General features: G+C 35.6%; 1 protein-coding gene across 4 annotated transcripts in view; it reads left to right on the forward strand.

The window, feature by feature from the left end:
* The window catches only part of LOC150094624 (ATP-dependent RNA helicase DDX54), a 350,258-nt gene that overhangs the window by 212,505 nt on the left and 122,846 nt on the right, over positions 1–14,907 (forward strand). For all 4 annotated transcript variants that reach the window (XM_090411066.1, XM_090411065.1, XM_090411067.1 and 1 more), the window contains exon 14: positions 14,638–14,711. In XM_090411066.1, coding sequence (XP_090267192.1) covers positions 14,638–14,711 — 74 coding nt within the window. The remainder of the gene's footprint in view (positions 1–14,637; positions 14,712–14,907) is intronic.

The raw sequence follows: 14,907 nt of genomic DNA on the forward strand, positions 1-14,907 counted from the left end.
CATGTTAATTTATGTATAGTCACCTGAAATCTCAGAGAAAGAAACAAAATTGTTGTGCTTTTACTCTCTGATCTGCTTTATTGTAGATGAATAAAAAAAAACAAAAAAAAAACTAGATTTCATTCCATTCAGAAATTTTGTCAACATCTGATGAAAGGGAAAGAGGTAGTTCTTTGGGAGAGTGCAACAAAGAAACTTGCATGATGTGGTGTTTGAAGCAGCATTTATTTTCTCTTTCATAAGTGCTGGTTATTTCTGAAGTGATGTTCGATATAGGGAATAGTAATAACATTACTATAAACTGTCTGCAGTTGCTTGATTTGGGGGGGGGGGGGGGGGAATCAGCACTCGGTTTGTTGTATTTTCATTTGTAGACATTTTCTCCCATATTTTCTTAACTAATGTTCAATTGTGAACAGTGTCTGGTCAGACCTGTGGTTATAGGTGCCGTTAGCTGTTATTTTTATAACACTGCATTTGGAGGAATGATGGGAATTCATGTATCTACCTTGCTGAGTCAGTTTTTTATGCATCTACTGAAATAAAGAAAAAAGTAATACTAGGGAGATGTTATTCTGGGATGTTTGTTTTAATACTGACGACCATATTGTAATGTCTACAAACATCTTACATTCTTTGCCTACCAATTTTGCTACCAAACTGTCTAGCTTTTTCAAGGCATTGAAGGAAAAGCATAAAAAACTAGTAAATGCAAATTGAAAAGAACAAAAAAACATTGTAAACAATCTAGTAGCTAAGGTTACACGTTAGCGTGACAGAGACTGAGAGGACTTATTGTTCTTATTCATTATCACGCATGCATGTTTGTTGTAAACACATAATGTGATTACTGGCTAGCTGTAGTTCAGATGGATTAAGAGAGAGGATCAGGTTTTTCCACGACATGTCTGATCTCTAAACTCCGTGAAGTTTGTCCGATGTAGGCAAGACCACAGGAGCAAGGAATGTAATATACTTCTGGATATTTGTAGAATGGCACCTTATCTTTTGGGGATCCTAAAACCTATCTGATGCTGGTGGTTGGTTTGAAGACCACTCTGATGTTGTAGGCTCTTAGTATTCTGGCTATTTGATAAGAAATTGACCTGATGAAAGGAATCACTACAATAGAAATGTGCTGGGAGCTTGATTCTTCTTGTCTGGGGGTTGTCACCGTGTAGATAATTTTTGATGATGTTCGGAGGATATCCATTTTGTGATAATGTGTTGACTGTTAGTAAGATTTCAGCCTGTGTATCCTCCTCTTCTGATATAAACTTTTGGGGCTCTATTTTTCAACATGTGGATAATGCTCAGTTTGTGTGTCCTGTGATGGTTTGAAGTATAATGAAGATATCTTCCAGTGTCTGTAGGCTTTCTGTAAATAGATAATTTCACACTATTTGATTGTCTCTTTATCAAGATGTCTAAAAAATGCAGTTGGCTGTTGTTTTCCACTTCCAGAGTGAATTTTGTCTTGTTATACATTGAGTTGATTTTATTCTCAAACAATTTTAGGTTTTCTAAGCTGTCTTGCCGTTTAATGAAAATATCATCTACATATCTCCACCATATAGATGATCTAGGGGAGATTATGGAGAGAATTTATTTTTCAAGTTTTTCCATGAAAAGGTCTGCACAAGATGGTGACAGCGGGCTTTCCATTGCTAGGCCTTCTAATTGTTGGTATATAGTGTTGTTAACCTTGAAGAAATTAGACTGAAGGCAGTGCCTAAACATCTGTGTGATGTCTAGAGGAAAGAGGCCTTGAATGATGTTTATTACCTTTTCTACTGGTATATTGGTGAAGAGAGATACATCATCTAGACTGGCTAGTATGTCTGTTGGTGCTATCTTAATGGCTTCGAGTTTATTTACAAAGTGCTGACTATTCTTGATATAGGATTCTGTTGATCTTATTTTATTATTTAATAAGTTTGCAAGATGCTTGGCCAAAAGGTAAGTTGAGGATGACCTTCCATCAACGATTGGACGAAGAGGTATATCCTTTTTATGTATTTTAGGTGTTCCATATAGTCTGGGAGTGATGGGACATACCAACTTATTGTTTTAATACTGACCATATTGTAATGCGCACAAACATCTTACATTCTTTTCTACCAGTTTCGCTAGCAAACTGTCTAGCTTTTTCAAGTACAATCTAGTAATCTAACAATTTAGTAGCTAAGGTTACACGTTCGCATGATAGACACTGAGAGGACTTATTGTTCTTATTCATTATCACGCATGCGTGTTTGTTGTTAACACATAATGTGATTACTGGCTAGCTGTAGTTCAGATGGATTTAGAGAGAGGATCAGGTTTTTCCATGAACTGTTCAGAATAGTACCCTGATTTCTGTTGAGGTTTCCACCGGTTATTAACACTATTGTGGCTTCCTTGAATAAACAATGTCTGTAGTCGTCATCCAAATATGGCATGGAGCTGTTTTGTCACTCTCAGAAGAAGTGAAGAGAACACTAAAATCCTCACATCCCATCACTCCCAGATTATATGGAACACCTAAAATACATAAAAAGGATATACCTCTTCGTCCAATCGTTGATGGAAGGTCATCCCCAACTTACCTTTTGGCCAAGCATCTTGCAAACTTATTAAATAATAAAATAAGATCCACATAATCCTATATCAAGAATAGTCAGCACTTTGTAAATAAACTCCAAGCCATTAAGATTGCACCAAAAGACATGCTAGCCAGTCTAGATGTTGTATCTCTCTTCACTAATGTACCAGTAGAAAAGGTAATAAACATCATTCAAGGCCTCTTTCCTCTAGACATCACACAGATGTTTAGGCACTGCCTTCAGTCTAATTTCTTCAAGGTTAACAACACTATATACCAACAATTAGAAGGCTTAGCAATGGAAAGCCCGCTGTCACCATCTTGTGCAGACCTTTTCATGGAAAAACTTGAAAAAAAAATTCTCTCCACGATCTCCCCTCGACCATCTGTATGGTGGAGTTATGTAGATGATATTTTCATTATATGGCAAGATAGCTTAGAAAACCTAAAATCGTTTGTGAATAAAATCAACTCAATACATAACAAGATAAAATTCACTCTGGAAGTGGAAAACAACAGCCAACTGCATTTTTTAGACATCTTGATAAAGAGACAATCAAATAGTGTGAAATTGTCTATTTACAGAAAACCTACAGACACTGGAAGATATCTTCATTATACTTCAAACCATCACAGGACACACAAACTGAGCATTATCCACATGTTGAAAAATAGAGCCCAAAAGTTTATATCAGAAGAGGAGGATACACAGGCTGAAATCTCACTAATAGCCAACACATTTTCACAAAATGGATATCCTCCAGACATCATCAAAAAATATCTATAAGGTGACAACCCAAGACAAGAAGAATCGAGCTTCCAGCACATATCTACTGTAGCGATCCCTTTCATCAGGTCAATTTCTTATCAAATAGCCAGAATACTAAGAGCCTACAACATCAGAGTGGTCTTCAACCCAACCACCAGCTTCAGACAGGTTTTAGGATCCCCAAAAGATAAGATACCATTCTACAAATATCCAGGAGTATATTACATACATCGCTCCTGTGATCTTGCCTACATCAGACAAACCTCATGGAGTTTAGAGATCAGACAAAAAGAACGTGTTGGTGATGTAAACCACAACAGAAGTATTTCTTCTCGCTTAGCACATCATTTCTGCACGTCTAACCACACGATAAAGTGGCAAAACAGCTCCAATAGTGTTAATAACTGGCAGAAACCTCAACAGAAATCAGAGTACTATTCTGAGCAGTTCGTGGAAAAACCTGATCCTCTCTCTAAATTCATCTGAACTACAGCTAGCCAGTAATCACATTATGTGTTTACAACAAACACGCATACGTGATAATGAATAAGAACAATAAGTCCTCTCAGTCTCTGTCACGCTAACGTGTAACCTTAGCTACTAGATTGTTTACAACGTTTTTTTTGTTCTTTTCAATTTGCATTTACTAGTTTTTTATGCTTTTCCGTCAATGCCTTGAAAGAGCTAGACAGTTTGCTAACAAAACTGGTAGGCAAAGACTGTAAGATGTTTGTACGCATTACAATATGGTCAGTATTAAAACAATAAGTTTCTTTGTTTAATTTTCAGATGACTGAATATGTTTAATTTAAACAGTTTATTCGTATTTATTTATTTTTTGCATAAGAGGTCCAGTAAGTATTACAAATACTTATTGGACCTCTTATAAACAATTAACAAGGTAGTTAGATTTTAGCTTAATTTTGTGTAAATTTCATGTAACTTGCATGTTATTCATTGTATGTTTTCCTGATAATGACCTTGATATAGAAGTCGAAACGTCGAGTGTTAGTAATTGTAAGCAAAGTAATTGCTCAAAACATTTTTATATCCATAAATTCCCCACAGTGAACATATATTTGCTGATGTTCAGCAATGTAGTATGATTATCCATATGTATCCTGGTACAAATAATTTATCTTTCAGTAGGTTATTGATGTTGAAAGTTTATTTTCATTTGGTTACAGTATAATAAATTTAGTTTAATCCTTTATCCAAGTGTGAGCAAACAAAGTTTACGCAAGTATCTTCAGGACTGGGGTAAGGTGGTACAACACGAGGGAAGCTCGTTGCAAAGGTGGAGCAAGCTACCAACACTCCTGTCTCAGTATCTCCTATAATGCAAAACACATCTCCTTGCAGATATGTCTAATGTTATGCATTAAGGGAAGGGCCACTACCCAGACTAGTTTCGACCATTGAGGTCTCTTCAGTGGGAACCAGGCCCAAGCTGAGATACCAGGCAGAAGCATTCGCAGGTCATCTCTACCTATAGGAGTTGCCAAATGGTGTGCCACCCTTTTTTAATAAATTACTCTGGATTTAGAAAAAGATGTTGAAAGTTTATTTTTCACTTGGTTAGAGTATAATAAATTTAGTTTAATCCTTTATCCAAGTGTTTAGCATTATAGGAGATACTGAGACAGGAGTGTTGGTATCGTGCTCCACCTTTGCAACGAGTTGTCCTGGTGTTGTACCACCTTACCCCAGTCCTGAAGATACTTTCAGGCGCAAACTTTGTTTGCTCACACTTGGATAAAGGATTAAACTAAATTTATTATTTTCTGTAGATTAATGAGGACACTTAGGAGATAGGTCTTTGTTAAGGATATTGAATACCCCATTAGATGGCTGAAGACTGCCCTCTAGCCATGGTATTCCATAATAGACAGTCAATGTGGCACGTGTGCATGTTCCTCAGTCTTGCTTTCAACATTAATGTGCTATATTTTTAGTGTTTGTATACTATTTACTTTTAATCTTTGCATGAATCCTAATACCTCATTTTTCAAAAAAAAAAACCTAACAAGAAATGGATACATCTTAGCTTTGTTATGCAATCATGATATTTCAGCTGGAAAAACAAGATCTATAAACAGGTTGAAGGCACTACCATGGGTAGCCCTCTGTCACCAATTTTTTCAAACTAGTTTTTGAACCATCTGGAAGATACCTTGTTCTCATCCATTCATCTCCAACCCTCTCTTTGCTTTCATTATGTCAATGACATTTTTTCCTGTTTGGTCTCATTCTGACAATGAAGTTACCTTTCCTAGATTGTATCAATAGCCTTCACCCACACATTCAATTCACCATGGAAAAGGAAAATGTTGGCAGTTTACCATTTTTGGTCATCCTTCTTACTCGCACAGCAGCTGATATTTTGTCAATAAGTGTTTATCAAAAAGCTGCCTTTACTGCAGATACATTCATCAAAAGTCTGCACATCACACCTCTAAAAAAATTAGTGTTATCAAGTCTTTAATAAGAGAGCACATAATGTGTGCTCCTCTCCCTCAAGCTTACAACAAGAACATCTCACTATCAAAACTTGAATGGAATTTAATGGTTACAGCTGTCATCAAATACGGTATATAATTGACTCCTATACACTAATGCCTAAGGATTCTTCAACAGACTAGAGGGTTCCAGTCCCTTATATTTCTGGTATCTGAAAATATTGTTAGAATTTTGAAGTTACATTTTATTCCCACATATTCTCCTTTCAGCAAAATTTCTTATCTGTTACCACCTACAATAGATAAACTGTCGCCTCTGTCTTTAGCTGATGTTTACCAGATTCCTTGTGAATGTAATTTGACATACTTTGGACAGACAGGCCATTCTGTTGAAAAAAGAATAAACATCAGTACTACATTGAATACATGAAACCTCAAAAGTTCCCCATGATCTGACACTGCTTAGTATTGACACTAAACACACTGTTCAGCAGGATGAAGCTTTTTTCTACATAGAAGCGGTATTAAATATGAATGCCTTCTCAAAGAAAGTTGTGAAGCCCTTTTACATTGGCCTCATGGGAATCAGAACTATTGTCTATCTCTCTCCCAAAAGTTTGGGAGATTCTCATTTTATGTAAACATCAACAATAGTTTTAATATTATTTTTTAGTACTGATTTTGATTCTAGCTCATGACAGCTGTTTTTAATTGGTAAACCTTGTATTCCTGTTCTTTGATTGGCATTTCTGCACACTCATGAGGTACTGTTATTTTCACTATGAAATATCTGTACTTTCATTTCATTAAAGTTAATTACTGTGATGATTATTTAATGTTATTGTTTATAGTTAGGCCACAGGTACCTTTAAAGATAAACAGGTTGAAAGCACTCCCATGGGCAGCCCTCTGTCTCCACCTTTGGCAAACTATTTTTTGAACCATCTGTTTGTGTTTTTTCAGCTGAAATACCCTGATCGTATAATGAAGCTAACATGTTAGTTTGTTATTGAGATTTATAATGTGAAGAAAGAAGCACTCTTCAGTCATCTGTTGATAATTTCACAAGGAAGGTCAAATAGCTAACTTGAGCAGTTTTAATAATTTTTTTACTTTCTCATATGTTTATAATATGCCATGTTATTTTGCATTAATAATTGCATATTGAAATACAACTTGCATGTGGATTCTGTCACTGAAACTGATTGAAACTAACCAACCTTTAAAACACATTGATGCATTACAGTATACATGTAATGTAAAAATATAAGCAACAAGGTGTGATTAACGAAAATTTCCAGTTATGGAATATAGCATATACATAAGTTGAATGCTGTCTGCACTTACATTTGCATACAGTGTTGCCATTTTAAACTTCAGTGTGCAACAATTTTGAAGAGTATTAGGTATATTTAATGCATGAAATAGCTGCAAAAAGACTATCAACATGTCGAAAACTGACTTTCAGAAAACTAAAAACAGAAAAAAATTGCATCTTGTCCAATTGGCAGCCATAAATTTCTGGTCTTAACCTTGGTTTTAAGTTAAGTGGTACTTTAGGGTTAAAGCTGCATAACTGAGAGGAGACCTCCACATAGCCCTTAAAGGAATGCAGAGAACCTAATGTCCAAATGGCTTTGATCTAATGTGCAATCAACACCTTCTCATGGTGCACCCTGTAAGGTATCTACCTGGATACTGAACGAACGAGGATGGGCTGGCAATTTGGGATTTAGCTGACCAAATTGTATTCTTATTGGCTTAAACTAAATTATAGAAAGATGGTACAATATGACAGAATGTCATGCCGATATCGCCAGTTTAAACAAGGCTCCTGTTGTTTTTGTTAGAGAATCAGGGTGAACAACAAAAAGTCAGGCTACTGGAACAAACCCTGAAACACATCCCAACTCATCATCACTAAAGTTCAAGATTGGCACTATCAATATAAGAAGTCTGAATGACAAAGAAATGGAGCTGGTTGAGGAATTGGATGAGTACCAGATTGGCATAATAGGGGTGACTGATACAAAAAAGACAAACACTGGTGAGATCTTTCTAAGCAATAAATCCAGAATATTATATTCAGACAATAGCAATAATAATAACAGGGAAATAATAATAATCGGGGAAGCGAAGGAATAGCTAAGGTATTCAACACTAAATATGAGGATAATCTTCTTCATTGGCAGGTAGTATCAAATAGAGTGATGCTGGCAAATATCAGAATGGTGAACTAGACATTGAGACCTATTTGTGCCTATGGTCCCACAGATGGTTCTACTAAGGTAGAAGTGAAGGAATTTTTTGATGCTTTAGAGAAAGCAACTGAGACAATGAAAAAGGAAAAGTTGGTCCTTATTGGGGATCTAAATAGCAGAGTAGGAAATGATTGCCAGACATACAAAAAATATTTTGGGAAAATTTGGAGAAAAGTGCAAAGCTAATAATAATGCCAAATACCTGTTGGATTTCTGCTCAGGACGTGGACTGGTTATTACTAACACAGTGCGCCAACATAACAATGTGCACAAATTCACATGGAGAGTAGAGGCAAGAAATAAGAAAAGTCTCATTGACTATGTTATTGTTGATAGTGATGCTTTCTCCCTGGTGCAGGACATCAGAGTGTACAGCGAATTTAAAATTGGAAATGATCGCCATTTAGTCTTGAGCAGGATAAAATTGAATTTCATATTGAAAAGAAGAACATGTATGAAAGTTTAAAAGCGAATGAAAGTTGAGCAGGTCTCAGATTTGAACTGTAGACTAAAATACACAAGCATTATTGAAGAAAAAATCAGACTGTGACATTGATTGATTCAGCCAGAGAGGCACGTGATAAGGTTATCTACAAGGATAGAGAAATCAGAACTCCATGGTGGAAACAGGAACTTGAGGCAGTGAGGGAAAAGAAGAATCATATTGAAAGTTCTTGCTGAATAAGATAGCTTGTGCTTGTCTTAGACAATATAGAGACCAATGTAAGAAAGCTAAACACTATGTAAAAACAAGTCATGAGAAAACTTTGGTAAGAACATAGTTTTTGTCTTGTTATTGCTGGATTTTATACCATATCTATTACAACAGCTATTCAATTTAGTCAGGGAATCTTGCAGATTTGTAGCAGATTTATTTAGAAGTATAACATCATCTGCATAAAGCAAAGAGCTGAGATTAATAACATCTTCAATTTTGATATCAGGTTTAATACTACTTCCCTTCATAATGTGATCCATGTAGATAACGAATAACAGAGGGGATAATGTACATCCTTGTGTGACACCTGATTTATCATTAAGCCATTTTCCTGTACTTCCTTCGATTCTAACTGCTGACTTACAACTCAGATAAAAACTAAGTATTGCTTGATATAATACCCCATCGATACAATACTACTGTAGCACTTTGAATATTTTCTGTCTTGCCACCTTGCTATATGCCTTTTCCAATTTGGCCTGAATCCAGCTTGTTTCTCACCAAGCTTCCTATCCACAATCGTTTCTCAAGTAATCTTACCAGATCCCTCAGTAGAGAAATACCTCTGTAATTAATCTCACATTCAGTTTTATTTCCCTTTTTATAAATGGGTACTATGAGAGCTCTACTTCAATTATCTGGAATTCATACCTCTGTCCAGACCTTCTGAACTTCGGTGCAGCTATTGAATACCATCTACTCCAGCTGTTTTTCAACATTTCAGGCTTTTGGTGGCTTTTTCTGCTTGAAGAGTGTTCTTTACTACTGTGCTACCATCACAGCTTGTTTCATTTAGCAATTTTTTAAAGTAATTACCCCATACATCAAGGATATCTTTTTCACCAGTTTTCATGTCACCTGTATCATCTCGAATTCCTTTTATAGCACTCTTTCCTCCATTTCTGAACTTTTTCAACAGCCTCCAGAATATTTTGTCACATTCTTGATATTTATTTTCTATGTTCTTGCCAAAGTACTCCCATGAATTTTGTTTAGCTAGTTTTACACAGGGTTTAGCTTTCTTACATTTATCTCTGTATTCTCTAAGAGCACAAGTTGACTTATTTGCCAGGAACTTTCAATATTCTTTCTTCTTTTCCTTCACTGCCTCTTTAACTTCCTGTGTCTACCATGTTCTGTCCTTGACTATCTATCCTTGCTTTTTTTTCTTGAATGTTTGTGTATTTTAGTCTACAGTTCACATCTCAGAGCTGCTCAACTTTTATTCACTTTAAAACTTTCTTACATGTTCTTCTTTTCAATATGGCATTTAATTTTATCCTGCTCAAGACTAAATGGTGATCACTTCAAATTTCATATCCTCTGTACACTCTAGTGTCCTGTACCAGTGAGAAAACATCACTATCAACAATAACATAGTCAACGAGACTTTTCTTATTCCTTGCCTCTTCTCTCCACGTGAATTTGTGCACAATTGGAACGTGGAGAGAAGAGGCAAGGTTATTCCATGGATAGGAATAACCAATCCATGTCCTAAGCAGAAATCGACGGATATATGCCATTTTTAATAGCTTTACTCTTTTCTCCAATTTTTCCCAAAATAATTTTGTATGTCTGACAATCATTTCCTGCTGTGCTATTTAGATCTCTAACAAGGACCATTTTTTTTTTTTTTTTCATTCATTATGTCAGTTGCTTTTTTCTAAAGTCTCAAAAAATTCCCTCCACTTCTACTGCTGCTCCCATAGAACCTTCTGTGGGAGCAGTATATAGACACAAATAAGTCTCATTGTCAAGTTCCCCATTCTGATATTTGCCCACATCACTATACTTGATACTGTCTGCCATTCAAGAAAAATAACCCCGTATTGCCTGAATAGAACATTTTGTATTTATTGCTTTGAAAGTCTTTTTTTGTTTCAGTCATCCCTGTTATGTCAATCTGGTATTCATCCAATTCCTCAGCTAGCTCTATTTCTTTGCCATTTGGGCTTCTTGTGTTGATAGTACTGATCTTGAATTCTGGTGATGTTGAGTTGGGATGTGTTTTAGGGTTTGTTCCAGTAGCTGACTTTTCACTATTTGCACTGGTTCCCTGGAAAACTCAACAGGGGGCCTGATTTAACTGGGCAATACCCCAGCCAGCATGAAATTCTGTCATGCTATACCATCATTTTATATTGTGGATTAAGCTAATAAGAATACAGTTTGGTTGGCTAAATTCTCAAATGGCCAGCCCATCGTCATTTGTTCAGTATCTAGGTAGATATCTAACATGGTGCACCACAAGAAAGTGAAGATTGGACATTAGGTCAGAAGCCCTGATCCGTTCTCTGCATTCCTTTAAAGGCTATGTGAAGGACTTTTGTGAGTTATACAGCTTTAACCCTTTAGCACCTCTAGGCTGCTAGGTTTTAACCTATAAATATTTATTTATAGGTTAAAATATACTTATATATTTATTTATCTGTGAAACTGAATATGATTTGCAGAGTTTTTAGATTTTTTTGATTGTACCATTTTTACACCTAAGAACTGCACAAATATTCACCATTTTTAAAGAGATTAACAAATATTTGTTATTAGCCAAAATATATTTGACATATTTAGGAAATCTGACATGTTGCCCACACATGACCTTCACACCAAAACATGGCTGAATAACACCCACCTATGAAGTGCAATTATGTCTTTTCAACTGCCTCCATTAGTTGCAAACAGATAGCAGTGAAGTTGCCATAACAATGGTGACGTGGTGAGGGTAACATTAAGGTTATTTATCACTCCACTTTCACTTGCAGTATTCTGAGATGTGTAAAGTAGCATGCATGTGTGTATATATTTTTTTACTTATACATTATTTTTGCCCATCATGAGTGCTGTTTAATTTGTAGATTAATGATATAGGAAATAACATGGAAGGAAATATTCAGTTGTTTGCTGATAATGCGAAATTAGGTAGAGTAATAGTTAATCAAGGCAATGTGGAGAGTTTGCAGGATGATTTAAATAGACTGTCAGTGTGAGCAAAAGTTAATGGGTGTAATGTGGAGAAATGTAAAGTAATGCCTTTTGGGATAAATAGATTATAAGCCTTATATCACGTTGATGGCACCATGCTCCATGAAGCTAGAGATTTAGCGTTGGTGGTAGACCAAAAGTTAAAATTTAGAGGACATATTACTAACGTTGCTAAGGTAGCCCATAAGATTACTTGGGCATTAAAGAACACGTTAACAAGTAGAGATAAAGAAGTTGTTGTTCCTCTTTATAAGTTCTTGATACACCCAAATTTGGATTACTGTGCTCAATTCTTGTCTCTTGGGTTTCTTGGGGATGAGGAAGCAGTTGAGAGGATTCAGAGGTGAGTGACCAAGATGATGAATGTTCCCTATGAGGATAGATTGAATGTGTGTGAATTGCAGAAGTTGATTGATGGGAGAAAAATGAGGGATATCATGTATGATACACATTTAAGTTGCTTAAAGGGTTTTATAGGATAGATGCAGGAGAATGTTTCAGCACTTGACTAGATGGACCAGAACAAGGGGGTCATCCCCAGAATTTGAATAAATGTGTGGTTAGTAGGGGTGTGAGGACTAGATTTTTTGATTGGAGAGTTGTGAATGAGTGGTATAGATTGCCAGAGTCAGTTGTGAGTGCTTTGTCTGCTAATGGATACAAGGAGAGGTATGATAGATTATGTGGATAGATTAGGTCTCCAGCAGTGACTCTTTCAACTCCATGGCATTGCCCATATAATAATAATGATGATGATCTTAAGGGAATGATATTCAGACATATTGTAAAAGGGTAGCATGGCACAAAAAAGTTCAGGAACCACTCCTCTAGGAGATACTTTTCATCTGTTTTCACAAACCTTTCAACAGGATATAGTGAAATTGTTTGACTTTATTATTCACTCTGGTTATTTTCTTTGTCAAAACAAGATTTACACTCAAGTTTAAGGAACTCCCTTGGGAAGTCCACTCTCTCCTGCTCCTTGCACTTCAAACCTGACAGAATTGACTGGAAAGACACCAAGTCCCTATACTGCACCAAAATCTGGTTTGTTAGAAAGTTCAAAGAAGCCTGTGAAATGCTGAAACATCATCCAAATCTCAACAAGAATGATGGATTAATAATTCCAAGAATTTGGAGAACTTATCTTCAACCCATACAGCATCCAAAACAACCCTAAACAAAAGAAAACTCTAAAATATGAGAGGACTTTAGAAATTATTTAATGATGTTCCGCTATAAAACGTTTTATTTATCATCTGTATATTATTATACTGATATGTATGAAAAGTTTGTTTATTTATTTGTGAATGAATAATTAATTTTTAATATTGTATATATTTTATTTAGTAATAATATGTACTCTCCACAACTATCTCCACTGCATGTATGATGTCATTTGACATTGTCATCCATAAAAAAAAGAACTTTGTTGCAATATAAGTCACCAGTCAGTCCATTTTTCAATCAGTTGTAGCTTGGTGCATTCATTAAGCCATGACCCCAGCACTGCTGTATCTATCTCTTTCAAGAACATTCTCACGATGGTGAAGAGGAGTACATTCAAATATTGGTATCTTGTCCAATTTTTATTCATGCAACATGACTAAAAACATTCTTTATGATGAGCTGTGGATTAAGGGCTGCAGACTACAAGCCTTTGAGCATATAGGCCTACTTGTAGATGTTTTGCCATAGTTTGTCAAGATATCTATGTACCTGTGCTTGAATGGAGCTGACTTCCATGTTGACTGCCATAGTGCATTGATTACATTTTGCTGTTATAACCACAAATCTGTCTTCATGCTCTTTATGGTAGAGAGTGAGGGCGACCTCTTAACAAACATCTGGAACACATTCCATTGGTTTGAAGCACTACCCAGGGCCTGGATGCAATGCTATATGAGATGCCAGACTCTGGCAATATCGGTAATTCTGCGGCCTTCAAACTTTCCAATAATTCTTCCCCATGAGAAATCTAGATGATGTCTTTGAGATATTACAAGACATCCAAGTTTGCAGCTTTATTCCTTAACGAAAAGAGCGTCCTTCATACACAATTTGCTTAGCACAGCCGTTTGCCTTTTATCCTGTTGAGTGCTACCACTTGACATTGCCCATGAATTTGTATGCAATTCAAAAATTTGAACGTGTACCCACTTTCTACTTAGAATCATCAGTTATACAAATTGTCACAAACTAATTTATCTGATTTTGTGGTTGTAATCTTTAGAAATAGGGTTGCCCTTAGGTTTCAGATACCAGTGTAATTGTCTTCATTCTTGTAACAAACTAATTACTCACTGAGGGATACATTTCACAAATTCTAGAGTCTGAAAATTTTCATGTCAAAGTTTGGACAAAGTAATAACTGCCTCCCTTGTTATATGTAGTGGCTATTTATCAGTGCATAATATATAAAAACACACACTATTTCATACACTATCTACTGAGTTAAAGCTATAACGTAAAGTAAATTAACAAGAATTATACAGTAATATCTAATTTAAAAAGAAAGTATATCTTCTTCTTCCAGAGACATATTGACAGCCTTCTTCTGTGCACCTCCTAAGGACTCCATACTGCTAATATCCACAAAATATACTTATCCTCCTTACAAACCAGTGAAATTCTGTTGGGTTTGTAAATTTCATATTACTGATTACTTGTATGAAGAAAATGCAAGTTCATGCATGCTTTTTATCACATTAAGGAATTACTTACTCTTGTTAATGTTTTGAATTTTGGTTAATGCAGCAATTATTATTTATCACTGCAGAATTACAATTGAACATGAGACATATGTAATCGTGTTTATTAACCATTAAAATTACATAGTGATAGTGTTATTTATTTCTCTTTAGACTCCTCTTTGCATGCCCTTGAAAGAGAAAAATTAAGGATTGCAGAAAAGATGAAAGATTATCGTCCAAACAGAGTAAGTATGTAACACCATTTATGGTTTGTGCACTTGACATGATTTAGATTGACTTCATACAGGTTTCATAAAGAGCTTAGATGCTATTCATTATCTGTAACAAAGCTTAATGGTATAACTAACATTAAGGAAAAAATACATTTATTAAACTCATTAATATTTTGCTTTTATTCTACCCAGCTTCATCAGAACACAA

Source organism: Typopeltis vanoorti, chromosome 21, assembly GCF_054136105.1.
Source record: "Typopeltis vanoorti isolate ZY-2024b chromosome 21, IOZ_Tvanoo_1.0, whole genome shotgun sequence".
Lineage (NCBI taxonomy): Eukaryota > Metazoa > Arthropoda > Arachnida > Uropygi > Thelyphonidae > Typopeltis > Typopeltis vanoorti.